The sequence below is a fragment of the Watersipora subatra genome, chromosome 8 (assembly GCF_963576615.1).
Source record: "Watersipora subatra chromosome 8, tzWatSuba1.1, whole genome shotgun sequence".
NCBI lineage: Eukaryota > Metazoa > Bryozoa > Gymnolaemata > Cheilostomatida > Watersiporidae > Watersipora > Watersipora subatra.
This window is the reverse complement of record NC_088715.1, coordinates 969,718-997,557: the sequence shown is the minus strand read 5'-3', so window position 1 is coordinate 997,557 and position 27,840 is coordinate 969,718. Positions and strand designations below refer to the sequence as shown.

Below are 27,840 nucleotides of genomic sequence, written 5' to 3'. Positions count from 1 at the left end.
TGCTGCCAGAAACTCGTACAGACACTGAGCAGTGCTTCTACCTTTCTATTCCCACCCCTTACTGCTGATCAGACCCGAACAGAGGCTAGGAGATATCGCAATTACTCACAATTAAGTAGCGCATTACTTACTTGCCTACCTTGCCCTCAATTCTTTGTGATAATAGAAAATGCATGTAGCTTGTGTTTTGTGTTTACTCCTTCATTTTATATTATACTTATGCCCCTGCTATGCCATTAAATCTTTATTATATAAGGTGAGGAAATAAATGATTCCAATACTACAAAAGTCAATAATGCAAAACGCGAAAAGCTTTGCTACATTGCTACACAGAAGTGTATATTATTGGTGGAAGGAATTTTGTACAATTATAATTAGGAGAATAAAAAATCAAAAAATACTGTGAAATGTGTAAAAGTTAAAAAAATAACATCATAAAAATAACTTACATAGTCAAAAGCAAAAATAAAGGTAACACAATCTAATAAAAATATTATGTACATTACATTGCAGTAATAAGAAAAGAAAGGATTTCAACAGGTGGGAGGGGGATCACAGGCTAACTCGGCAGGAAAGGGAACCACAGTCTAACTCGACATGTAAACAGTATCGTGAATATTAGCCTCATTAGGCAGAATGTTACATGCTGATACATCAGATGCACTTAATAAGATGCATATAAAGTTATTGAAGGATGCATATAAAGCTCTTTGATGTTTGTTTGCTCTCAATTTCAGGGACTGGTTTGCTCGTTTGTATCCTCACCAGCTCCTGTTGCAAGGAAATTACCTTCTCTTGCATTTGCTGCTCTGCTCTGCCAATTCATCCCGTAGCCTGCAAAACCATGCAGTAGACATGAATGGTGACACATTGGATTTGCCTTCACTGCATTCCACTTGCCTAGTATATATATATACAGTCATACCTCGACACATGAAAGCTTCAACATATGTGCAAATTACGAGCAAAATTTCATGTAAGCTACTGTCTTGAGATATGAAAAACGTTTGAGATATGAACCGGTTTTCGATGGCCATTAAATGGCCAAGTATGTGAGAGATCGCTTTTGATAACACCATTGATCGATCTTTCTCGTCACATCATTTTCAAAAGTTTTAATAAGGTCAGGTAAGAGCTATACTGAAAGCCGCGCAAAAAGTGTCAAGCCGGCAACAGATATTAAAAAATGAACACCATGGCAAAATTGAAGTAAAAGTTTAGTAAAAGATTAAAACTTTAAAGGTATAAACACACTAGGCGATATTTAGAGCGATATCGCGCTGCGTGGCGCTAATCTGCGCTAGAATTCACCCAGCGTGCTCATCCAGAGCGATAACGTTAGACTTTCTCTGCACAACTTTATCGCTAGCGAGATGCATTTCGATTGGTTGGATTTTACCAGAATGCAATTTTATGGCGGGTAATTATTTCTTATCGATGTTCACCAACGTACAGCAGCGACAATTTGCTATTTTGTTAATATTGAAACATCTTCAGAACGAGCACTGAGTTGTTCATAAATTTAACCCTTTAGCGACCGCGAGGTTACGATGGAAAAACCACTAGCGTACCAGCCAATAACTGGCGCGATTTGAGCTTTCGACATGACCGCATAGAAACTGCAGTAACTTACATCAAAATTGTGGCAGTTACATAAATTGACATGCATAGGAAAGCTGAGAAATTTATCTACAAGCTGATGCTTCTTCTATGTAGATAGCTTGCAGATATTTACCAACAGAAATCTCAATTTGCTGAAGCAATGATTTTTTTATTTTTGTACGTCATTTCTAATTGTATTTTTCTATTTGATAAAGGCAATTGACAATGTTGTCTAAATAATTCTTGCATAGATTCATATCTTCACAACAATTTGCAAAAAAACTGGACGTCAAAGAGCATTGAAAGTGTAGATATGAGCTCCGTTACAATGCAGGAGCGCCTTTCCAAATTTTCACCGCGTGACCCTAACGACCTGCGAAAATCGAGGCTTGACATGGCCGACTAAAATTGGCAATAACTCGCATGCAAATTAGCATGGAGCTATAAATGAATATGCATTTGAAAGCTTAAAAATTTCTCAACGGACAGCCATTTATTCCCTGCAAATTGGCTGTGCACACTTTAGTCAAAAATCTGATTTAACAAAGTTGTCACCTCTCTATCATGAAATATCGGTTACAAATATATTTTTAAAAGCAATATCTCTGCCAAAACTGGTTTATGATAAACATATGCACGGTGTCATATGTTTACAAGAGTTTGCAAAAAAATTGGGTTATTCAAGCACATCAAAAGTTGAGTTAGGTGCTTCTGTGCATTGCAGGAGCAGACCTTCGAAATGCTCATATCGCAATGGCGATAAGCAGTGCAACTGTTACCCGACATGGCTTCTCAAACTCTGCTATAACTCTCGTGCAAATTGGCATAAGACTGCAAATGAATATGCATCTGAAAGCTGAGACATTTTCCTTCAAGCAGCTTGTCGAGACTGCAACTTGAGATGAATATATTCACAGATATGATTTTTTACTGGCAGATTTATGTGCATTTCTTGAAATTATAGATTCAAGTAACAATTTTGCATATAAACTCATTGCACGGATTCAGGTGTGATGCAGCTAAGATCAATGTGTGCTGCAGCAAGGATTAACTGGTTGTGCACAAGAATTGAGTGGTGAGCTTGTACTCACACACTTTGTGAAACAGCAAAAGACAGGAAGCAACATTTATTATGAGCAGTTACAGCAAATGATGGAGAAATCATTCTGCTAGATGGCAAAGCAATATGAGAACTGAACTCTTTTGATAAGGTGGGTGATAAGGGCAATGGGCATCAAATACAACATATCAATACACAACAAATACAATAGATAATGACATTTCAGCGAACGTATGTACAAAAGCTAGCAATACAAAGTGAGGAAGCATTTGCAGAAACTAAATAAAATACAATTTGTAAATAAATTTATTTTGCATGGTCGGGATCAAAATATGACTCGCATAGAGATATTCCACAAGAGAATCTGCTGCCGGTACCTTCAGCTTTACTTGCTCATCACCCATGTATACAGACAACTTGTGCACATAGCCAGAGACAGCATCGGAGAGCAAATAACTTTGATCCATATCTGTTAGATGGAATACACTGTCTGAAGTTGAGCCGTCCTTTTCATGCGAGCAAGCTTTCATCTATAGATAGAAATTTATCAGGCAGCAAAACAGAATATAACCAGACGCATATCATGGCAAAAACATTTTTCAACTTGAACAACTTATTGCCAGCAGGGTCTTCAAAATTGTCTGTAAAAGGTAAACTTGCTTCTATTTTTCTTTCTACTTTCAATTTTATTAAAAATCCGCGTAGATGATGAAGGATTGTGGACCAGTAAGACAACAGAGTATGCTTTTTGAGAATACCTATATGCAAAACTAAACCAATAACTCGTCACATATATTTATCATCAACAGGCTCCGAAGCATCGCGATGGTTTTGAAAGCCATATTTATTTGTTTCGTTAAATATTACATTTATCATGGCCAATGTTATAAAAAGCTTCAAATAATAAAAAATACTTACCTGTTTAAGTATTCGAACTTATCTCCTGCCATGCTGTCATCAAAATGTAATTATTTTGGTTTTAAATCAGCTCCTCTTTAATATCCGTCATTATTCCCTGTTTCAACGCCGGCCGTTTCAATCCCACTTTCGCAATCCAATTCACTCTAGCGATCTTCTTTTTCACTTTCATCGTCTTCCCCACATTCTTCTGACCTGAAATCCTCTTCTTCACTTTCGAACCAGTTGATATCATCCTCTAAACATATTTTTAGCCGAGCTCAAATAATTACGAACGTACATGTTGATCAGCTTTCCATAAAGAAAGATCAAATCTTTACAACGTGTTCTTTTTGCACATGCGCATAAAATTTATTATTTATAGCCTCAAAACAGTAGTAAAAAACTTACTGAAATTGCTCAAATTTTTAATTTTAATTTTTAGCGTTGTTTTTAAAATAAATACAACGTTTTAAAAAAGGTCTATCGAAAACGGCAAAAATGTCGGGTTTGTCGGTTTTGGTACGCTGAGACATTGCTCGTAAACCGACAAAGGTCGGTCTTGGTACGCATAGGGTTAATAACAGCACTCCCAGTCATGTGCATCATAACAAACAAAAATTACAAAAAATCTAAGTTGAAAACCAACATTTGGAGTCAATCGTTGCGCAGGTTGACCATCTTGAGAACGGTAAATATTTAATACATTAGGCCTAAATATAAAAAACCACTACAAAATAAAATATGTATAAAAATTGTGAAAAACATTACAGTTAAAAATGCAATAATCGTTTTTCTTATGTCTCCTTGTAGTGTAGGCAGTATACAATCCGTGAAAGTGAGATAGGTTTAATAACAAATGCGTAAGTTGTTTACGTTGTCGCCTAGACGGCGCCGTATTGACTGACCTAAATTTATTAACAACTCCGAAGACACTAATGACACGGATTTTATTGGCAGTTTGTGGGCGTGCCCATTATATCGCTTGCTAGTGAATCGCTCAAGTGTGTTTATGCACACGCTAGCGATATCTCCGCCCTCCTCATGACGCTCGCGATAAAATCGCTTAGTGTGTTTATACCTTAAGAGTATGTGTTTAGCGAACTAACATCATTGAAGTTAAAGTCAAAGTTTATGTTATATTACATAGCGTAACAAAACTCTAGTGTATCAAAGGCGTTGTTTACCAAAGCCTCTCTCACACTGCTGTTAGCCACCACATCTATCTTGAAGGTACGCACTCCACACAGTACTGTAAATGGTAACGTTACATTAATTGCAGACCATAACTGCTAAATAGGTAATTGTTTCACTTTGTGATCAGGCACTGAACTACAACAACTAAAAGCACGTCATTCCCTTGAAATATACCGTTTAGGTGGTTTCTTATAACATTTACAGGTTAAGTTGTATTCAATTACTTTATATACAATATATTGCATTGACAAATGAGCACATTGATATACAAACTCAGTCTTGGAATACACTAAACTCATCTGTCGAGGTGTGACTAGATTGAATTTGTGATATAAAAACCTCCCTTTGAGCGGCGATCATATTCAATAACCAATGATTATTAATAGAGTCGAGATAAAGTGGAACTTAATGTTTAACAGAGTTGAGAGAAAGTGCAACTTAGTTTTAATAGAGTCGAGAAAAAGTGCAACCTACTGTTAACAGAGTCGAGAAAAAGTGCAACCTACTATTGACAGAATCGAGGGAAAGTGCAACCTACTGTTGACAGAATCAAGAGAAAGTGCAACCTACTGTTAACAGAATCGAAAGAAAATGCAACCTACTGTTAACAGAATCAAGAGAAAATGCCACCTACTGTTAACAAAGTTGAGAAAAAGTGGAACCTACTGTTAAGAGAGTCGAGAAAAAGTGGAGCCTACTGTTAACAGAGTCGAGAGAAAGTGGAGCCTACTGTTAACAGAGTCGAAAGAAAGTGGAACCTAATGTTAACAGAGTCGAGAGAAAGTGGAGCCTACTGTTAACAGAGTCGAGAGAAAGTGAACCTACTGTTAGCAGAGTCGAGAAAAGTGCAACTTACTGGCGAATTTCTTTCTCAAGTTTTTCCTCTTTCATGGCTGCTTGAACTGATTTCTCGTTTGCCTCATCCGCCCTTTGACTGTAGGCTTCCTCTAGCTTTGATATTCTTAAATAATCGGAATTCAACTTACAACAAAGTCCCATCTCTAAATATAGTGCAGAGAAACAGATGAACGTGACCGATAAGGTTATGCTAAAAGTCAAATGTGGTAGCAGACAGATCAATCAATGAACTTCCTTCAAATGTTTCTTGACCTTTAGTTAACCATAATATATGAGAACATTTTCTGAGTAGTTATACCTTGACACATGAGCTTAATGTGTTCCGGGACTGAGCTCGTATGTCAATTTATTCGCATCTCAAGGTACTAATTCTTATATAAAATAACTAAGTAAAAATTTATTCGTTGTGCTATTATGAAAAACTACCTAAAGAGGATATTACGGTAGAAAAAGTGTTTTTAATTGTGATAATTCAGTGCCTATACTAACAAAGTAACAAATACCTATTTAGTGGTTACGATCTGCAATAAAATATATCATCACTACAAACACAATTGAATGGAGTTTTACCTGCGAGACAGACGTTGATAACGGTGGACTGACACAGACTTGAGAGCACCGGGTTCGGTACATTAAACTTTTGTGACCCTCCGTAGTAGAAACTTTGAATTTAACTTCAATAAATTTTTGGCCAACCAGTTGCAAACATTTTTTAAACAGATTTGGGGACAAAAACTGGGCGATGCTGTTCTCAAAAGTGACCTCTCACCTACATGGCCGCATAGTGTAGTGACCATCGAGAACTGGTTTATATGCTGGTATCTCAAATATTATTTGAATCTCAAGAAAGAAACTTGCTAGAAAGCCAGCTTGTATCTCAAGTTTTTCATATGTTGGGGCACTTGTATGTAGGGGTATGACTGTATTTTAATTGTGAAACCATTCCTTGTGTTGGTGTAAAGAAATTGTCTCTGATATGTTGGTGAAGTTGTTTTGAGGGTGCGCGCTGATTTTCATTTACTCCACCAATATTAAAAAACAAACCCTAGTTCTATCGCATAATGTCTATACCTTAAATACTAACAACCCGAACTCAAGACATGCAGTTATGATTTCGATGCATCGACATACATGTAGCTGCATGAAAGTTAATTGACCAGCTCAATAATTAAACTGTTTCAGCAAAGTTCACTATGCTCTACTTTTAATAAAAACAGAATTTATCAAAGAACAACCAGTCACAAAATATTAAGTTTGAGATACTATTGATGTAGTTGGAACAAAATGAATCAAATAAAAATCAGTAAAACAGGAGAAAAAGTTAATAGAGTAAATATGATCCAAGATTTTAGTACATAAGGTAAAATAAGTCTATAACTACCAAATTGTAAGACTCAGCAACTAACTGCCTTACATTATGTTGTAAAATAGCTCAACTTGCCTTGCTCTGTGTAGATCCAGTGACTGAATGCTAAACTTAGAAAAATGTTGTGGTATTTATTCTATTGCTACTATTTATAGGATTTAAAAATAAGTGAGGGCATCATTGGCTAAAAGAAGTGTGAAAGGCAAAAAATTACATCGCGTTGTGAAAGATCCTGCTGGAAAATTATGAATATTAAAATTGCAAAACAGTTACTTTTGCGGCTGTCTGGTATCAAATTGTCATTTCTAGCTTCGGTCTGGTCTTGGTTCAGACGGTTAGTAGAGGTAGTCTCTGAGCACCTTATCAAGTGTGTATTTTGCTGGCTGTCCTTTGTTTACTGGATTTGGTCTTTCTCCTAACCCTTGGTCTAGTAGCTCAGGTGTTTGGAGGGACGGGTCTTGTAACCGCATATGAGATAGTGGAATCGCAGTTTATGAAGGTTCTGGGTCTCACGAAAGTTCAGCGTGTATAATTTCCTAGCCATGGGAATGATCCTTTAGGTGTTAGATAATTAGGTTTTCATAAGTTTAGCCTTCTCCGGTCAGTGATTAATTGCAGCTTGTGGTTTCAAAGGTGTACTGCTTTTTTTTTCCAAAGCTGTTGTATAAATCGATGTACTCACATGTACTGATGTGAAGATGAAGCCTCGGTCTTTCGTTACACTTCCTTATATCCTCCCCTATACTGCCTTACAATAGCTTATCTACTAGCTTTACCCACTAGCTTTATCCAGCTTTATGCACTCACCGTAATTACCAAGACCACCTGTACTGCCTTGAGGTCAGACACCAATATAGCCTGAGCCTAACAAATCCCATAATACAACATGCCCTTTCTTTTTTTCTATTTGTTTTGGGCCACTCCATCACTACCAACAAGCAGACGTAGTAACTTACCTTACTTGTGTTGCTCGTTACTTGACTCCATTAAGCCAGTCTCCATAGGCTATGCCTCTGGCTTGCCTGACCCTGTGCCACCATCTAAAATACTCTTCTCGCTACTGCCAGCTCCATTGCCAGTCTGCACTGGCTTTTCCATCACCCTGACCTCCGCCGCTACCAATACTTTTACCGTGACCACTGTCACTACCAACACTCCTTCCACCAACATCTCCAACACTACTTCCACCAACCCTGACTAGCCCGGAGTCTTTTGGTTGGGTCAGTAATGACTCCTCAACCTCATCTCCGTCTCTTCCATCTTTACCTCACTCTCCCCAGTAAGAGGCAGGCTCGGCAGGCTTCCTGTGGGAGGTCTCCACCTGGGCCGTAACCGGCTGCACAGGGGATGGCACCACATAGCTGGGAGTTGGCATAGGCCCAGACCTATCTAGCTCGACCTCACCTGCAACCAGTGCAGGTCTGCTACCAGCAATTCTCCTCTGAACCTCGGCTAACTCCTGCACCACTACCCTGAAAGCCTTGACATTTTCCAACTCCATGACTGCTGCCTTCCGTTTGGCTTTCAGCTTAGCCAATTTCTCATTCGACTTCCTCCGCACCTCCCTCTCCTCTCTTTCAATCTCTGCTACCTTTTTCTCATGACCTTCTCTGTCTAACATTCCATTGATGGATACCTCGGCTAAAAAAGAGCAAACCTTTTCTATTACAGACACTGGTTCAGCTACCTTCTCAGCACCTTCCCTTACCTCATCGTTACTCTGTTCTCTATCACACCCCATAGACACTTGCACATCTCTGGTGCCTTGGGCTGTCCCCTGTTGACTACCAATTTACACGTATTCACTACTCTTCACTCCCTTGGTTTTACAAGTCCACCAATATTGACCTGTGTGACCTTTCTTAACTTCGCTCTCTCTGTCAGACTTCTCTGTCAGGTTTTGGAACTTGACATCATCTGAAACATAACTTGACCCAGCAATAATGGTTCTCGACAAAAACGGCTTAACTGGCTTAATACTTCTACACTATTTAACAGCCTCAAACTTACTTTCGCATAACGCATTTACAACAGCAAATAATTTAAGCTGCCTCAACTCAGTTATGCCCAAGAAGTTCGTTCTCAATCCTTTCACCACATGAACGTCAACATACATATGCCTGTCTTTACTTTCCAAATGAACTATTACACTTCCAACCACTTTTAACTCACTACCATCATCAGTTTCTAAAACTGTCGACGGTTTCTTTAACCATAGGTCCAACTTATTGGCTGTTGCCTCGGTTACCATAGACACCTCAGCCCCAGTATCAAACGTAAACTCTACATTTACTCAATTAATTTCTAAATACTGCACAATTCCCTGGCCTAGTCATTGATCTTCACCATATTTATCTCTATAACCAGCGAATCTAACACTTCTGCCCTTACTATTATCCCGGTACCCTTCATCATATCGGCTCGTCTCGCGCCTCTCCTTATACTTTTCCCCCTCAAACCTATCCATACTTTTGTCCCTGTACCTACTAGACTTGTCTCTCATCTCGCGGGGGCTTTCTCGGCCCCTGTACTTCTCCCTACTAATATCCCTGCTGCCATATCGATCATAGCTACTATCACGGCTACCTCCTGACCTCCTGCTGCTACCTCATTTATCGTAACCTACATCTCCTCCCTTATCCCTGCCATAACGGGATACATGTCCTCGCCGTCCACAAAAAAAACATTTAATGTGGGGACAACTCCGCATCTCATGACCACTACATCTGCAATTATAGCAAACTCTATCTCAACTTTCCCTACTGTTTTCTCCATGTCTAGAGACATACCTTTCCCTGCTATTGTCTCTATACTTCCTACTGCCACTGTCCTGGTTATACTCCCTGCCTATTGTCCCATATCTACTAGTATCATGCTCCTCACTACCATAATACTCTATACTACTTCGAGGGCTACCCCTAGGGGAAGATCTACCTGCTGAATCATAACTTCTATCTCTATCATTACTCCTGTACTGCGCTCGGCTATCAAACTCTGATACCTTTGCTACTTCTCTCTTAACCTCACTCTTTAAATCGGTACTTCTACCCTCATTTCTCAAAAATCTATCAGAGTTGTTGGCCATTTCACGAGCCCTCAATGCCTCCTGCAATAACACCCAAGTAAGATTGGCATTCTTCATTAACTCTCTGCTTACTTCTCTATCTCTCAACCCGTTAACCGCCACAATAAGGGCAAACCTTACCCTGTCATTATCGTTAGTCACCTCTGCATATCTGCTCAAACTCTCTACCCGTTGTAAATATTCTCTATCACTTTCCCCAAGTGCCTGCCTAGTCATAAGGAACTTATGCCCCTTTACGAACATACTCTCTTGTCTACCATAATAATCCTGCAAAACCTCCACTGCCCCTTCATAAGTAGAATTTACGCCATCTACGTTAAACCCTGCACTCCTCAATACCTCTCTACCACTGTGCCCAATAGCTCTCAATAGTGGCACTAACCTACCTCTACCTCTCATAATAGGGCGTCTATTGACACCTTCACCTTCGTAACCTCTTCTCTCAACAGCACTCTCATTACATAAATTCATCTCCTCTATGAATCTCTCCCACGACCCATCACTGTGCTCTCCAAACACCAGCTTCGGAAACCCACTCTCCATCTCTACCCAGCACAATATCTCCCTCGCCACGAATTCACTCTACCCCACTCGTATAAAATTAGTGTAATTCTCGCCTCCGAATACGTAATAAATATTTACACCTCAACAACACCGCTACTTCACCGCTACAACACCTCACAACACCACCCTACCTCACGTCACCTCGCCCGCACGCCCGTGAAAGGGTCTAATCAACCATTTAAACTTACCCCGTAACCAGAAAAATTATCGCTAACGTTAACACACAAAGAAAAAAAATCAGAATTTTGTCAACTGCGCCATGTTGTATAAATCGATGTACTCACATGTACTGATGTGAAGATGAAGAAGAGCCTCGGTTTTTCGTTACACTTCCTTATATCCTCCCTTATACTGCCTTACACTAGCTTATCTACTAGCTTTACCCACTAGCTCTATCCAGCTTTATGCACTCACCGTAATTACCAAGACCACCTGTACTGCCTTGAGCTCAGACACCAATATAGCCTGAGCCGAACAAATCCCATAATACAACAAAAACCTATGTTCAAACGTCAGCATTCCTCAAAGCCGACGAGATTGGCAGCAATTGCTCTCTTTACCAAGAGCATGCTTATATTTGCAATACCGCTATTCGTTAATTGTGAGTAGAGATGGTGTGAACTTGCTTATAACTTCACCTGACAAGTTCATCGACTATCACAAGTGAGCCAACAACAACAAAATCCTATAGTCATATAATAAAAGACTTACCTCAACTCTGCCTCTTTTTTCAATAAATCATTTTCAAGCACAACTCGAGAATCTGGTCGCTCACTCACTTTGGTACCCTCTAACCTCCTGACACCTGTAAAGCAATTACCAGACGCTATCATGTGAGAAACGCATTTATCCTGACAGATCTTCCCATGTCTGGTGTTGATTTCTATGGATGCTTCTCCTAGACTAAAATGGTACAGGTGTTATAATGGTGACTTTTTTGCTTGAAGACCTCTAGCCCTTGGTTTATTTAAAAAAACCAATGCTTTTGACAAAGTATTTGTTTCTTGGTCTGGCCGATGCTGCACGCAGTGGATGGACAGGTTCTATCTTACCTTGGCTGGCAGTATAAACACCACAGGATATATCAGGAGAAGGACAGGTTATATCTTACCTTTGCTGGCAGTAAGAATACCATGAGATATATCAGAGGATGGGAAGGTTTTATCTTACCTTTGCTGGCAGTAGGAACACCATGAGATATATCAGGAGATGGAAGTGGAGCTGTCGGTGAGTCAGCAGTCCAGGCAGTGCTGATAGGCTGGCTTGTGTCTAGCAAGCAGAACAAGTAAGTATTGTAGCAGAAAAACATTGATTAGCAGCAGACCGAACTCTATTTTGAATGAATGACAATATATTCAGTTGATAAATTTTCCAGATCACGGGCTAATATAGACTATGTTTTACCATCTTCCTTGCTGCTAGACCCTGAATAATCTTTCGGCCTCTTTTTATGGAATACAGTGGCTTTACCTGATGGTGTCTCCCTTATAGCCTTTGTCGGTGACATGGGAGGCTTACTGATCACCATTTTTGCATCTATGAAAAATGAATTCGTCATATGGTTTGTTGATTGTTTTGCAATAGAACACCAAATATTTCTGTTCTCAAAGGAAGCAATGGTCAAACCATCAAGAGGCTGAGCGTCTTTGCCAACGACTGGAGCCTCAGCTAGTTCTCCCTTTAGCCAGGTGGGGACGGTGCTTGTTGTGTCCATCTCACTGAGTTCACTGTCCTCTAAGGCCTCCCTGCTAGACGCAGAACTCCTCAGGTTTGTTTGGCTGTCAAGGGTGAGCCACATTTGATGATAGCTTGTTAAGTACAAGCCAATATTGAAAAGTTGATTGATTAACTGCTCCATGCTGCTGCTAACTTATGGTTATCTGTAAGTGGCAACATCAGTTACAACCATCTACTATTCAGGTTTTTCACTACCTGGTGGGACACACAGATAGACACCAGATGCTGTAGCTGCAGTCTTACAAAGTTAATAATATGAACCAGAGAAACTAACAACAGTGTGACATTATGAATACGTTGTTTGGCAGCTCATGCGTAAAACCATCAATCCTAACTGAACGTGCATGTATTATAGCTAGATTTTCTTTGATTTGATAAACTGGATCCCTATTGGGATAAATGTGGGGTGTGTCATCGTACCTTCCTAAGCTCTTTTGATTTGACCGTCGCTTCTTTAATATTTTTTGGGCAGGAGGCGCGGTAGTTTCAACAAGTACAATGAGGTTTTTGCCGTGACAAGTGAAGCAGGAAAGAGTGGCGGTCTCTGACTGCTCGGACTGTATGTTCATGAGCGGAGTAGGTTGAAACTGCGTCTGCAACAGATATGGTGTCTGTAATGACAGACCTTTCACCAACAGTGGGATGTATGTTGAAAAAAGGTCTGAAGACCAGGGAGACATGAGCTTAAAACAAAATATCTGATAAAAAAATATTTCAATTGGTGCAGTCAGAATCTGTAATTTCAGACTGGAGAGTATATAATAAAACTAGAATAAAAATAGATGTACTATTGATGCGATTGTTACTACAAAGTTGATTTGCTATTAATAGAGAGTCATAGACATAGAGATATGCTGTCACCAACAAAACATAATAGTAGCAGTTTATTTGTTACGAACGTCGAGTTGGTCAATTAACAAAAGCTCTCGTGAACTTGCGGCTCGCACGCTGTTAGCACCAGCTGATCCCAGCTGTCGGTGACCCAAAGATGATGCTTCACTTTTGCAATCTAGCTCAAGGTTCTGTCTTTCAACAGACACTATGCGACCTCCAGAGTGTGACCCTGGAAATGATCTATCAAGAGTAGCATTGAATTACGATAGCCAAATGTGTCTCCTCGCTGTAAAAAACTAATTGTGATGTTCGCTCATAAGATAGAGAGTAAACGAACCGAGGTGATCCAAGCCCTGTGATTCTTTTAGAGCACTCAAAATGCTGCTTCGACTAAGTGATCGCTGACTGCTCGCTGACCCTTGCCTCGACCTTACTGCTTCATTGGAGAGTTCCCGCTTCACGCTGCTAGGGTCAAGCCAATTGCGTGAGTCAGTGGAAGGTGCTTGCTTGTATCTGGAGCCAAGGAAAAGCAGCTGACCGTTGCTTATGCTAACGACAGTGCTAAGAGGTGTGCAGCCGACTTGCTGTAACAGATGAGCTGAATTACCAGCATGGTGCTAAGTCTACATGGCATAAGTGCAGATAAAAGAATAAAGGTCGTGAAAAGAATGAAGCTGTTTTATAGAAAGAAATATGACCTGGAAATTCAAATACACTATGCATACCACCTTTATGTGAAAGACAACAATATCTAAAGAAGCTAAATTGATGTCTAGCACAAAGAGCTGATGATTTACCATGCTGTTCACTTGCAAAAGAGACTTGACATTAACAAGTCCTTGCTGAGGCTTACAGTCTCCGCTGCCAGGCTGAGCTTCTGAATTACGACCAAAAGTGATGACCTGGCCGCCCTCATTAAGGACAGCTGTATGCTGAGCACCCATGCTAATGGACGTGACAATAAACCGGCAAAGGTCACACACTACTGCCGGTTCCTTTGAACCTTCAACCTCAGCCTGCAAATGAATTGAGAAATTGAAATGCAGTGAAACAAAAAAAATACCAAAGCGCTGGTAGGCTAACTTTCCTCAAGTTCAAATACTAGTTAAAATTTCACAATTGTCAGAGTTTACAATGTAAGCAACTCCGATACCAACCCTGTCAACTACTGCTACATAAAATGCTTCTATTTAACCACTTCAATGGATTTTGATGATAATTAGGTCAACATCAAACTATACGTCGCTTAACAAACAAATTCAAATTCTGCAGAGAGCTCACTCACTTTACTAAAAGCCTTTTTAAGGGCAGCAAAAAAACCTTGGCGATTGTTGAGACCGAGTCGATTGTTCTTGTTGCTGCCGCATGCCCAAACGCTGCCAACATCTGTGAGAAACATAGTGCCGGTCTCACTGCAGAACACTTCCTTCACCTTCACTGGCTCATAAAAAGCTACCTTCTGCGGAAGACTAGCGTTATCCTCACTCCCTAGCCTGAGTTTGCCATAAGCTCCATTGCCCCATGTGTATACGTCTCCGCTGTTGCCTACGATGGCAACTTGTTCAGTGCCGCAGGCTATGGACACAACATCGACATGGAGAAGAGCCTCAATAAGCTTAGGCTTGTTCAGCGATTGCTCTTCATTATGACCAAGACAGCCGGATGCCGCGTCACCACAAGTCATCACAATCCCATTGTTGCTAGCAAAGACACTGAAACCATCGCCACAGCATGCTCTACAAGAAACAACAACTCTTCCAGATGCTCAACAAAAGACAACAAATTTTCTAGATGCTCAACACACAAAAAATACTTTTAGACACTTTACAAGAGGTAACAAACTATCAACTATTAATAGACATAAGAAATAGAATTCTCCAGAACAATTAATAATAACTTAAAAATATAATGGCACAATTATAGTGTACTGATAAATCTATGTGGTGATAAATCTATGTAGTGATAAATCTATGTAGTGATAAATCTATGTAGTGATAAATCTATGTAGTGATAAATCTATGTAGTGATAAATCTATGCAGTGATAAATCTATGTAGCAATGAATCTATGTACTTGCCTGTTGACTGACTTGCTCTTCAGAGCCTGAACTAGTACAGGTGTCTGCCTGCTCTTGTCATATCCATGGCCGAGCTGCCCCTCAGTGCCTCTACCATATGTGAACACCATACACTCCTGGCTTATTATGATAGCATGTTCACGCTCCACTGCAACCTACAACGTCCATAAGTGTACAACCTGGTATATGTATGGTTGGTATCTGATAAGGTTAATAACATGTTGGAACAGGTACGTGGTAAATATCTTGTAGGTGTATAAGGTATTGAAAAATACTACCTACAATTTAAACATTATAAAAATACTCGCAAATATTTGATTATCAGACATAAAATGAGAAGTGAGTCAGACACCTATCATTTTTCTTTGTGAAGCTCAAGAACTTGCAATCACTATTCAACAGTCACCTCAACATGAAATCATACACAAGTCTGAATCTCAGGCTACAAATGATGTCATTTACTTGTTTAAGACTTGCTCTTTAGTTGTTACAGATTGCTTCTTCATGAGCATTATGTTCATATGAATAGTATGTACATATGTAATTGTTGTACGTGTATCATATGGCTTAATACTCTAATTTCTGATAACTTACGACTTTTGGATTTGCAATTTATTCAATTGCAACCCAAAACGTTGCAATTGAGTAAATGAAAGTAAAGAGGCTAAAGGTGAAAATTGAAAATAAAATAAAACAATGATGAAATAATGAAAATATATGTCAAGTCGACTTGTAAGCTTCAGTCTAAGTTGACTGAAGTTTTAGTCTAAGTTAAATTATATAATATAATAATTAATATGTAATACATGTATAATATAAATTAAATTATATATGAAATCTTGATGATAAAATTATGGTAATAACCTCTTTTTCGATCGCCCTTCCATGAATATATATTTTAATATTTCTCTTCAAATCATTACCCATAATGCTATGCTTTATTATCTATTCATTCAACATTAGTAACAATAGTGCCCAGGTCCGAGTTTCCACACTCAACTCTTTGACTTTGATCTTATTGGGCACATGAATGGGGGTCAAGGCCAGGCTCTGCTTTGTGAGGTAGTAAAGTACTGACATGGTCTTCTTGCTCTGATTACTATTGTTCAAATATTATTATATCATAGTAGTTTAGATAATGTTGGATTATGTTTTAGAGTTGTCTGCTCGTCTTTATTATTATTCAACTTATATTTTACCCACAATTCTATTTCTTCTTCCCTTGCTTGATTGTATCCTGATAATGGTGGCTGTATAATAAAAAGGACTTAACTATAAATCCCTTATAATCACATATAAAACAATAGGTTATGGGCCGAGGAAGACTCTAGTATCAAGCAAGGACCATGGATGATAAACTGTCTGTGGATAAACTTACTACGTCCAACTATTCTACCTGGAGATTCAAACTAAAACATTTGATCTTTGCAAAGGAACTTTATGAACATTGTGATGGTAGTATTGCAGGAAGGTGCAGATGCTAAGAAAGCTTATATAAAACAATCACAGAGAGCTCTTAGTCATATTGTATTGGCGATCAGTGATGAATTCATATATTTGATCACTGAGTGTGAGACACCGAAAGCAGCGTGGGAGAAGCTACAGTCTCACTTCAAAAGAGACACACTAGCAAATCGGATATATCTAAAGAAACAGTATTTCAGAGCTATCATGTGTGATGGTACATCTATAGAAAATCATCTAAAATATATGAAGGATATTGTAAACAAGCTCACGGCTATCAAAGCCCCGGTGAGCGAGGAAGATCAGTTAGTAAAACTGTTGGGCAGTATGCCGAGTAGCTATGCAACTGTCGTGACAGCCTTAGAAGCGCAAAAGGCTGAAACCCTAACATTAGAATTTGTTCAAAACGCGTTACTCAATGAAGAGCAGAAACATGGCGTAAAACCTGCCGAAATGATTTCTGGGGAAAGCGGCAAGTATGGAAAAACGAATTCAAATTCTGACACTGCCTTATATACCGTCGGAGATAACACGTATGAGAGAAAATGATATAACTGCAACTCACCATATCACATGGTCAGAGATTGCACAGCGCAACAGAATAGTCGAGGTAACTACAATCGTGCTAATTACAAGCGTGGAAACTATAGTCGCGGAAATTACAGTCATAGTCAGAGCCGTAGTCGTGGTCAGGGCCGTGGTCAGGCGAATCAGCATGGAGCTAAATTTGTGACTGAATCCCAAGCAACTGGAATTCAAAGTGAGGAAAGTGCTTTTCCAGTAGGATAAATTATAGCGGCAGCGAAAGAATGGCTCATTGACAGCGGGGCAACTCGTCACATGACTCCTGAAAACGGGGGTATCAGTACATACACAAAGTTTGACCAGCCTGAGAAAGCTGCTATAGCGGACGGCAGAGTATCGGATGCCATAGGCTCAGGTAACATTATGATATCAGTGTCCGTTAGCCGGAAAGTGAAAAGAAAAGCCACTCTCCACGATGTACTTCATGTACCAGATTTGAAACAAAATATATTATCTGTACAGTCGGCCGCTAGTAAGGGTATGATAGTACAAGTTGGCCACAGTAGATGTTGGGTTAAGAACAAACTCCACCAAAAAAATGCTATGGGAACGCTCGTGGGGAAACTTTACTATTTAGATCTGGAGTAGTCTGATCATAAAGCTAATCTAGCGTCGTCGTGTAAAGATATATGGCATAAGAGACTCGCTCATATCAATCCTACCAGCATCGGACTTATGAACCGTGAACAGCTTGTTACAGGTGCCGATCTGTCTAACGTAAGTGTAGGTACCATATGTGACCCTTGTGTGAAAGGCAAAATGGCTCGAAAACCGTTTATAGCTAGAGATGGTATTAAATCTACTAGAGTGCTAGAACTAGTTCACAGCGATGTATGTGGTCCAATGCAGAATAAATCAATTGGTGGCAGTAGATATTTTGTGAGTTTTATTGATGATTTTAGTAGATTTTCGTATGTGCATTTCATCAATGAGAAATCGGATGTATTTTCAGTATTTAAAGAGTTTGAAGCCTTAGTGACCAACCAAACCGGCCAGCCAATCGGAACCCTTCGAACTAACGGTGGAGGGGAATACGTATCAAGCGAATTTGAAGAATACCTGCGCTCTCAAGGTATTCAGCATCAACTAGCCGTTAGATATTCACAACAGCAAAACGGTGTAGCAGAACGGTATAATTGCACTGTATGTGAATTAGCCCGCGCGTTAGTAATCGACGCCGCATTACCGAAACATTTCTGGGCTGAGGCCATTTCAACAGCTGTTTATGTTAGGAATCGTGCCCCCACTACTGCTCACCATGAGCCCACAACTCCATACCAGCAATGGTACAACTGTAAACCAGATATTAGTAATCTAAGGGTGTTTGGTTCTTTAGCCCATGCTCATGTACCAAGTGAGCTCCGTCAGAAACTGGATAATAAAGCAGAGACAATGATGTTTGATGGCTATAGCCTTAGATCGAAAGGCTATCGTTTATATAATCAATCTACTAAGAAAGTCGTAGTGCGCCGAGATGTCGTGATAGATGAAAATAGGTTAGGGTTACCAGAGTCCAAGACTAACCAATGTGAAGATGAAGACAACTCCGAAAAGCTGACAGTTGAATTACCAGAACCTGAAAATCACTCAGCAGTTACACGAAAATCACAGCGAAACCCCAATCCTATTTTAAGATTCGGGGTTGATGAGTATGTCAATCATTTGGCTTGCCTAACCAGCAATATAACCGAACCACTAACAATGTCAGAGGCTATGTCTAGTCCCCAATAGAAGCAATAGATGAACGCTGCCTCCGAAGAATACACCGCATTAATCGATAATCAAACCTGGACATTAGTAAAACTACCGGCTGGTCGTAAAGCCATTGGTAGTAAGTGGGTGTTCAAAACCAAGTGCAAACCCGATGGAAGCGTGGACAGATTCAAAGCTAGATTAGTAGCCAAAGGGTATAGTCAAAAACAAGGAATAGATTACGATGAAACATTTGCACCAGTAGTGCATCGGTCATCACTTCGAGCGCTTCTATCATATGGCACGGATAGAGGCATTTTGATACATCAAATGGACGTAGTAACAGCTTTTCTCAATGGTAAAGTTTCTGAGGAATTATTTATGACACAACCTGATGGATTTGTATCGCCTGGAAATGAAGAGTTGGTATGCAAATTGAATCGCTCTCTGTATGGCCTAAAGCAATCATCACGATGTTGGAATCTAGTCCTCGATGAGTATCTGCGGCAGCTTGGCTTCTCTCCTTCGAGCGTTGAACAATGTGTCTATGTACATAACGACCATGGCGAGCAAACGATATTAGCGGTCTATGTAGATGATATCGTAATCCTAAGTGACACTGATCAATCGATGAAAATAATCAAAGAATCGTTAAGTTCAAAGTTTCAGATGAAAGACCTAGGGCAACTGCAATTTTGTCTAGGTATAAACGCGGAATTCACAGACACCTCAGTGAAGCTGCACCAGAAACATTATATTCAGCAGATTCTTGAAAAGTATGATATGTCCGACTGCAAAAGTGTAGCAACCCCGCTCGCTACAGATATACAACTAGTGAAGGATGACGGCAGTAAATCTGTGGATCACACTCTATATCAATTGATCGTAGGCAACCTTCTCTACGCATCTACAGCTACACGACCAGACATCGCACATTCTGTGGGAATGTTGTCGAAATTCAATTGCATGCCGACCCAAACGCACCTCACTGCCGCAAAGCGCGTTCTCAGATACTTAAAAGGCACCATGGACTATGGGATTACATTCAACAAAACTGACACACAACCCGTTGGTTATTCAGATGCTAACTGGGCTGAGAACGACGAATCCAGACACTCGATATCCGGAAATGTTTTTATGTCTAGCAGTGGGCCAATCAGCTGGTTCAGTAAGCACCAATCGACAATCGCTCTGTCTTCAACAGAAGCCGAGTATATCGCAGCTTTCGAAGCTGCAAAAGAGGCAGCCTGGCTACGGCAATTATTCGTTGACATTCCTCGATAGACATTACCACCAATAGTACTCCGCATAGACAACCAATCGGCCATCAGCATAGCAAACAACACTAACGTTAGTAAGCGCAGCAAACATATGGATATAAAATATCATTATATTCGACAAGAGGTCCAAAACCACAATATAGTCACAGAATATTGTCCAACTGATGATATGATAGCCAATATCTTCACCAAACCCCTCCCTAAAATTCGTTTCGAGAAACTTCGTGCTATGTTAAATGTGGGATAAACGCCTGGCTGGCCGATAACTAGGAACATTATTATTACAGGGTGTACGCTTCGTATTTGCATACATTATTTTGTTGTGAAATTATCGAAACTACCTGGGAGTGTTCAAATATTATTATATCATAGTAGTTTAGATAATGTTGGATTATGTTTTAGAGTTGTCTGCTCGTCTTTATTATTATTCAACTTATATTTAACCCACAATTCTTTTTCTTCTTCCCTTTGCTTGATTGTATCCTGACAATGGTGGCTGTATAATAAAAGGACTCACTTATAAATCCCTTATAATCGCGTATAAAACAATAAAATAGGCAACATATTCATATCGAGAAAGACAACTATCGACTATCGAAATCGACTATCGAGCTATCGTGCAACCCTAGTATAGTGTAAAGGTAATGTATTAGGTAATATAGTGTAGGCATTGTAATGTCAATTGTAATGTAAGGTAATGGTAATTTAAAGGGCATTTACTTAGTATTATATATATGAGTTTAATATGTTACACAAAGGCTACAGTTAAGACCCCCAAAACAGTTCTCCCACGTTAGGCAATGTCTCAGCATCATGATTTTCCTTTTGGCCATTTTAAGAAAGACTAAGAACTGACCAAAGTATGGCCTATATGAACAGATCACATTTTCACAAAAAATATCAGGAGTAGGCTACAATGACCGATGATGAGAATGGAATGAAAAAATAAAAGATGATGACAGTGTAGAATATTTTTAATCTTTCATTTATTTTTTTACAATTTAAATGTTTGTTGGTTACAATTAGTCCGTTTCTGCTCACAAGTACAACATGTGTGACTATTAAAATTGGAACTCGGCCATCGAATTAAGGAACTTTGCTCCTACACTATTGCTGAAGAGAAAGCACAAAAACTTATGAAAATACCCATTATTTTTAGCTACGGCGGTTTCATGATGGCGGCGATTAACTGTTCGCTTTTGGGCTTTTAAGAGCTTGTAATCACATTTCCACATATTTTGTACCTACAACACAGCAGAGTAAGAGGTGGTGAATCTTTTGATACCAAATAACTGTAATGTAATTTTTGTTGCAAGTAAGCTTTTAACATTAACGCTTCAATCAGCTATTCAAGTTTTTGCATTAATTCAGTTTGATTAATCATCATGTTTTCTGTTTAGTTCACAAAAACAACATAATAATTTTTTATAACTCATTATTGCCTCTAAACTAGTAAAACTAGAATTTAGCTATTAAATTAATGCACTTTGCTCACATCTTATTGCAGAAGAAAAAACACAAGGAAGCTGCCAAGAAATACCAATTATTTTTATAACAGGAGGCGGTGAGAAGAAAGAAAGAAGGGAATATTACAAAAACATCGCAAAATCATATTGAGGTTTCCAACTGTAAACATCTTTTAGACAAGTTATAGCGGGCCTAAACTGAAGCCTACCGTAGCCTGTAATATATCATAATTCGACTTATAGCAGCTACTGTAAAATATTATGTTAAAAAATTTTAACCTCTCCACTGGGCTGGTTACAAACGCATGAAGCATCAATGCCTTAATGATTCCATTTGCCCAAACACAATTGCACCCATACAACAGGAAGGTTAAAAGGTTAAATTAATATGTTCATCGTGAAAATATTCTTTCACTGCAGCCGCTACATCTATATATCAATTTTTGGTATATGAAGATCTGCAATGGACTTTTTCTGCCAGACACCGACTTTTGAAAGTTGTGTATTATTGAATGTTTTCAGTGCTACACCTTCCTGCTTCTCGGTTATTTGATGTCTAATTCTGTTGAATGTAATTGAAGAGTAAATGCGATGTTGCGATGTTTGAACTGCAGACTTCTCTGTTGCTTCTCACCACCACCATTCACAATGCATGTATTGCTGGCGATATGAGCCCGTTTTTAATTTCTGTTCTCTCATGTACCACCTATGCTCATGAAATAATGACCGATACTAGTGAAACTACCATATACATTTTCAGTATATAAATAACTTGGAAGCACCAAGTAGCCTACTCGTGCAAACAAGTAAAACGTTTGCACTACTTCAACAATTTCCGACGTAGACATTTATGCAAAACCTTATGCAGTGAAGCTAGGCTGGCTTTACTCTAAGTGTTGTCTTCCTTGCTTATATTGTGCTATGTGTTTTAGTCCATGACAACGGCGGTCATTCATGGCGCAAGTTAACACTAATAAACTTAGAGTGAAACTGCAATTCTTCAAGTATAAATTTGGCCACCGAATCGCCAAACGCAATAAAACTACATTGAAGAAATCAAAACAAGTTCTTAGTAGAAACAGCTATTTTTAATTACCAAGATTTTATGTTCTCCCACAATTACGCGCTGGCCAAGTTGTTCAAAATCCAATTATAACGATGACGATAATAAGAGATCTGACCAACTTACGTTGACCCAATAGCAAAACATACCGCCAAAATAGTATAACACAACAGATAAAATACATTGTTGCACATTCATAATCATTGAAAATTGGTTACATAATTGATTAAACACATACATCTACAGTCTCACAGACAACAGGTGGCAACATTATTCTCTGGCTTGCGGTAGCCAGAGCGTGAAACGCAATAACAAAACATAATGCGCTCACGGTGACGTAACCTTAGTTCAATAGGTTAGTTAGCCTAGGCTGGCATGCGTCGCGTCATATCACTCATATCACCGCAAAATCAAAATTGCTACTTTGGAACTTCCGTTATAAGTGCCTGCAGCTGCGTTTAATTGCTACATCCGACGTCATTTATGAATCAGGAATGACAAATTCCAAGTGCTGGCTGTACATAACTAACTCATCTACTATTCTACTAACTCTATAATTATACTGAATGTCCTTGACCTTGTTCTTACATATTGTTGTAACCTTGACCTGATTAAATAAAAATGGGACTTCCTGTCTGAACATCCAACATGGTGGCAGTGTGTCCTTCTTTGCCTTCAGAACTATCTATTTAATCCTACTCTTAGCTGATTGCTAGTAGCCATCCATTGCCTATTCTTAGCTGACAATCATGTCTAAGCTGGAGGCACCACAAGGATTTGACTTTTCATCACCAGCATCGTTTCCAGAATGGTTGAAGCGATTTAAACTGTATAGGGTAGCTACTGGCTTGTTGGATAAGGACGGTGGTGTACAAATAGCAACCCTCCTATACACGATGGGTGGGGATGCTGAACAGTTGTATGAAACATTTACATTTGCTGATGATAACGAGAAGAAGGATTTTGATATAGTTTCTAAGAAGCTTCTGGATTACTTCAACCCAAAGCGGAACGTAATTCATCTTAGAAGTATATTTCATACAAGAGCTCAGAGAGCAGACGAGAGTATTGAGAGCTTTATTAGGGATTTATACAAACTCAGTGAGCATTGCGAGTTTGCAGCAGAAAGAGACAATACTATCAGAGACAGATTAGTCGTTGGACTGCTAGATAAAGAACTGTCTGCAAAGCTACAGCTGGAGGAAAACTTAGACCTTAGCAAGACTATCTATATGTCTCGACACCATGAGCTAGTCAAAAATGAGGTTGCCAAACAAGTAGAGATTGATTCAATTAGCAGATCATCTGCTAGCTGTGGCACCAGCCAGAAAAATAGCGACAGGCAGGCAGTAACAAAATTGTACGCCAACTACCAAGAAACCATTAATTGTAATAACTGTGGCCTTAAACACAAGAGAAGACAATGCCCAGCATTTGGTAAACAATGTCACCATTGCCAGAAGCCAAACCACTTTGCCAAGAAGTGCAGGAGTAGAACCAGATTAACTCCGGCTGCTGCAGAAATTGTCGATCAAAATATGCCAGAAGGAGAGACCTACTACTTAGATGCAGTGACACAAATACAGGACAACAGCGAGCCATGGTTTGTGAGTATCCCTATAAGCAACACAAACATTAAGTTTAAGGTTGACACAGGTGCCGATGTCACCATATTATCTAAAAACACTTATGACTTACTTATTGATAAACCTGTTCTATCTAAAGCCAATATTGAATTAAAGTCTGTTAACTCTTATGTAACTGTTTTTGGCTATTTCATATTGAACACTAAATACGATGGTCATGAGTACTCACTCAAATGTTATGTAGCTGATTGTAGATCTAACCTTTTGTCTAGGAATGCAGTTAAGCATATGGCGGTCATCAGCTCCGTGGTTGCTGCTGTCGGGTGTGGCACGGCTTTCGCGGTCCGGCCTGGTGCTGCGTTGGGTAAGATTAAAGGGAAGCCTGTAACCATCAACCTCAAAAGTAACATAAAACCTACTTGCATCAATGCTCCGCGTCGCATCCCCTTCCCAATGTTAGACAAAGTTGACAAAGAACTAAACAGAATGCTCAGTCAAAACATCATTAAACCGGTAACACAACCCACTGAGTGGTGCTCCCCCATAGTTCCTGTCCAAAAAAAGTCTGGCGATGTACGACTCTGCGTAGACCTTAGGGCTGTCAATCGCGCAGTAGTTAGAGAAAATTATCCAATACCATCCTTCGAAGAACTGGCAGCCAAGTTTAGCAATGCAAAAGTATTTTCAACACTCGACGCCCGCAGCGGCTACCGCCAAATAGCTCTCGATGAGGAATCAAGCCTGCTGACCACATTCATCACACACAGAGGCAGGTTTAGTTTCACACGCCTACCATTTGGGATATCCAGCGCCAGCGAGTTGTTTCAGAGGACCATGGAATGAATTCTATTAGGATGTGAAGGAGTCGTTGTCTATCAAGATGACATACTTATTTTTGGTCGCGATATGCAAGAACATGATCGGAGGTTAGAGGTAGTCTTGAAGCGAGTTGCAGAACATGGACTGGAACTAAACAGCAAAAAGTGCTCTTACAGGCAATCTAAAGTCAAATTTCTGGGCCATATGTTTGATGCTAGTGGCATCAAACCAGACCCATCCAAGCTGACAGCAATTGAGGCCATTGGTCATCCCAAAGATGTTCATACTCTTCGACGTTTTCTTGGCATGGTAAACTACATGCAACGATACATCCCAAACCTCTCACAACTCGCCAGCCCACTAAACAACCTGCTAAAGAACGACAGTGTCTGGACCTGGGAACAACCACAAGAGGAGGCGATGAAGGCCATAATAGAACGTCTTAAAGGTTTTCCCGGCCTTAGATACTACGATAACAAACTCTCAGTTTCTTTGTATGCAGATGCATCTGCTGATGGTTTAGGGGCAATGATTTGTCAAGAAGGTCGTTGTGTGTCATTTGCATCCCACACTACTAATGAGACCGAAAAAAACTATTCCAACATAGAGCGTGAGCACCTTGCGCTTGTTTGGGCTTGCGAAAAATTTGACCAATATTTGCGCGGCTTGGAGAAATTCGATCTAGTCACTGACCATTCCCCATTAGTCCCCATGATTAACGGAAAAGACCTGAACACAGTCCCACCCCATTGTCAGCGTTTACTGATGCGTCTCATGCGATATAATCCGGTGGCAAGATATCTTCCAGGGCCACAGATGGTCGTTCCTGATACTCTTTCTCGATCACCAGACCTTAGTGATGTGCCAGACGTAAAACTGACTGAAGAAATAGAGGAGCATCTCATCTCAGTAAGAACAAATCTCCCCATATCTGACACTAGAATAAACAGCATCATCAGAGCTACACAAAAGGACAGCATCTTGGTAGAAGCGCTTCATTATACTCTAGATGGGTGGCCCAAATACAGAAAAGATGTTGTCCCAGCACTACACCTTCTATTTCATGTACGCTCCAACCTATCCGTTGCAGAAAACATGCTTCTCTTTGAGAATAAAATAGTAATCCCAGAGTCGCTGAGGGAAGACATACTTGCCGCAATACATGAAGGTCATTGGGGGTTGGAAAAATTCAAATCTAGGGCAGCACAGGCGGTTTGGTGGCCAAGCATAAACAGCGATATTCAGTCCCACATAGCAGCATGTGAATTCTGCAACAAGCATAAGCCCGCCAATCAAAAAGAGCCCATGATTTTACAGAGCCTTCCTGAAAGTAAATGGCATACCATTGCGACAGACTTACTTGACTACAAGGGTTCAAAATACTTAGTAGTTGTAGACTTATACAGTCGTTACATTGAGATTATTCGCACTCAAAACACCACATCACATATCATAATCCAGAAACTCAAGTCCATCTTTGCTCGCTGGGGAATCCCTATCAAACTAGTTAGTGACAATGGTCCTCCCTATAATGGCTATGGATTTGCCAAGTTCATGACTGACCTTGGTATAGACCATGTGACTAGCAGCCCGTATTACCCCCAGTCTAATGGGGCTGCTGAGAGAGCCGTTCAAACAGCCAAGAAGATTTTGTCACAAGATGATCCAGCAGCTGCCTTGATGACATATAGATGCTCAAAGACCGTTACTGGATACAGCCCTAACGAGGTAATGTTAGGTGCCGATGTTAGAACATCACTGCCCAGGCGTTTGACTAAACCTAACGTAGATACTGAAAGAACCCTTGGGAATAACTTACAGGCCATGATGTCCACCAAAAGGCATTACGATCAATCGGCTCTCAATCAACTTCTCAATCAGTTGACATCTGGTTCTCCTGTTCGAGTACGAACCAATGAAGAGTGGAGTGACCAGATCTATGATATAATGGGCATGGCCGGAACACCCAGATCATACATAGTTCAGAACCAACAAACTGGGCGCAGGTTTAGGCGGAACAGGCGCCAACTTTTGCCGTCACAAACAGCTCAATCTAGCGACTCATCACCATCAGACCTCACTGCACAATGCTCTCCGCAACCACCAACGCCTAGTCAGCTAGCCGATCCACCATTACCCATAATTGACAACCCTAGCCTTACTGATAGCGGTCACAAACCTCAACCTGTTAATCATCAAGTCTTGCCTAGGCGTACCACCAGGTCCGGTCGTGTGGTTAATCCTCCTCGCCGGTACTCGCCATAGTCGGTGACCATCATGTGCTTACTGATGTGTAACATAATTTTTCTAAACTGATTTATATCGTTATCTGTTGTTTTTTTGTTGTTAACATAGATTTTTTTGGGTTTACATGCTCTTTTAACACAGCTTATGTTATTGTGTTGTAGTTGCTTTGATGGGGAGGATGTTGGCTGTACATAACTAACTCATCTACTATTCTACTAACTCTATTATTATACTGAATGTCCTTGACCTTGTTCTTACATATTGTTGTAACCCTGGCCTGATTAAATAAAAAGGAGACTTCCTGTCTGAACATCCAACACCAAGTAGTTTGGTATTAAAATTTCTGATAGGTTTTGCGTCAC

The 27,840-nt window shown here is 39.9% G+C and overlaps 2 protein-coding genes across 2 annotated transcripts in view; both read right to left on the bottom strand.

Moving 5' to 3' along the window:
- LOC137401912 (nestin-like) overlaps nucleotides 1-27,840 on the bottom strand; it is a 1,051,237-nt gene that overhangs the window by 130,056 nt on the left and 893,341 nt on the right. The gene's annotated exons all lie outside the window — the stretch shown is intronic.
- Nucleotides 786-16,356, bottom strand: LOC137401806 (uncharacterized). Its single transcript, XM_068088287.1, has 13 exons — nucleotides 16,270-16,356; nucleotides 15,277-15,431; nucleotides 14,486-14,936; nucleotides 14,003-14,216; nucleotides 13,538-13,780; nucleotides 13,266-13,429; nucleotides 12,787-12,959; nucleotides 12,256-12,407; nucleotides 12,034-12,165; nucleotides 11,800-11,898; nucleotides 11,341-11,434; nucleotides 5,613-5,717; nucleotides 786-834 (listed from the first exon to the last, which is right to left on the bottom strand). The coding sequence occupies exons 1-13, from the start codon at nucleotides 16,354-16,356 to the stop codon at nucleotides 786-788; spliced, it is 2,118 nt and encodes a 705-aa protein (XP_067944388.1).

What these genes read in the sequence shown, in the direction of transcription:
- LOC137401806 (XM_068088287.1), bottom strand. Translation starts at nt 16,356, where the DNA reads ATGTCAGTACTTTACTACCTCACAAAGCAGAGCCTGGCCTTGACCCCC. An exon ending in GTCTCTTTTGCAAGTGAACA is followed by an intron (nt 13,781 to 14,002) that starts GCATGGTAAATC and finishes TGTTACAGCAAG; the next exon opens with TCGGCTGCACACCTCTTAGC. An exon ending in AATCAAAAGAGCTTAGGAAG is followed by an intron (nt 12,408 to 12,786) that starts GTACGATGACAC and finishes CACCCTTGACAG; the next exon opens with CCAAACAAACCTGAGGAGTT.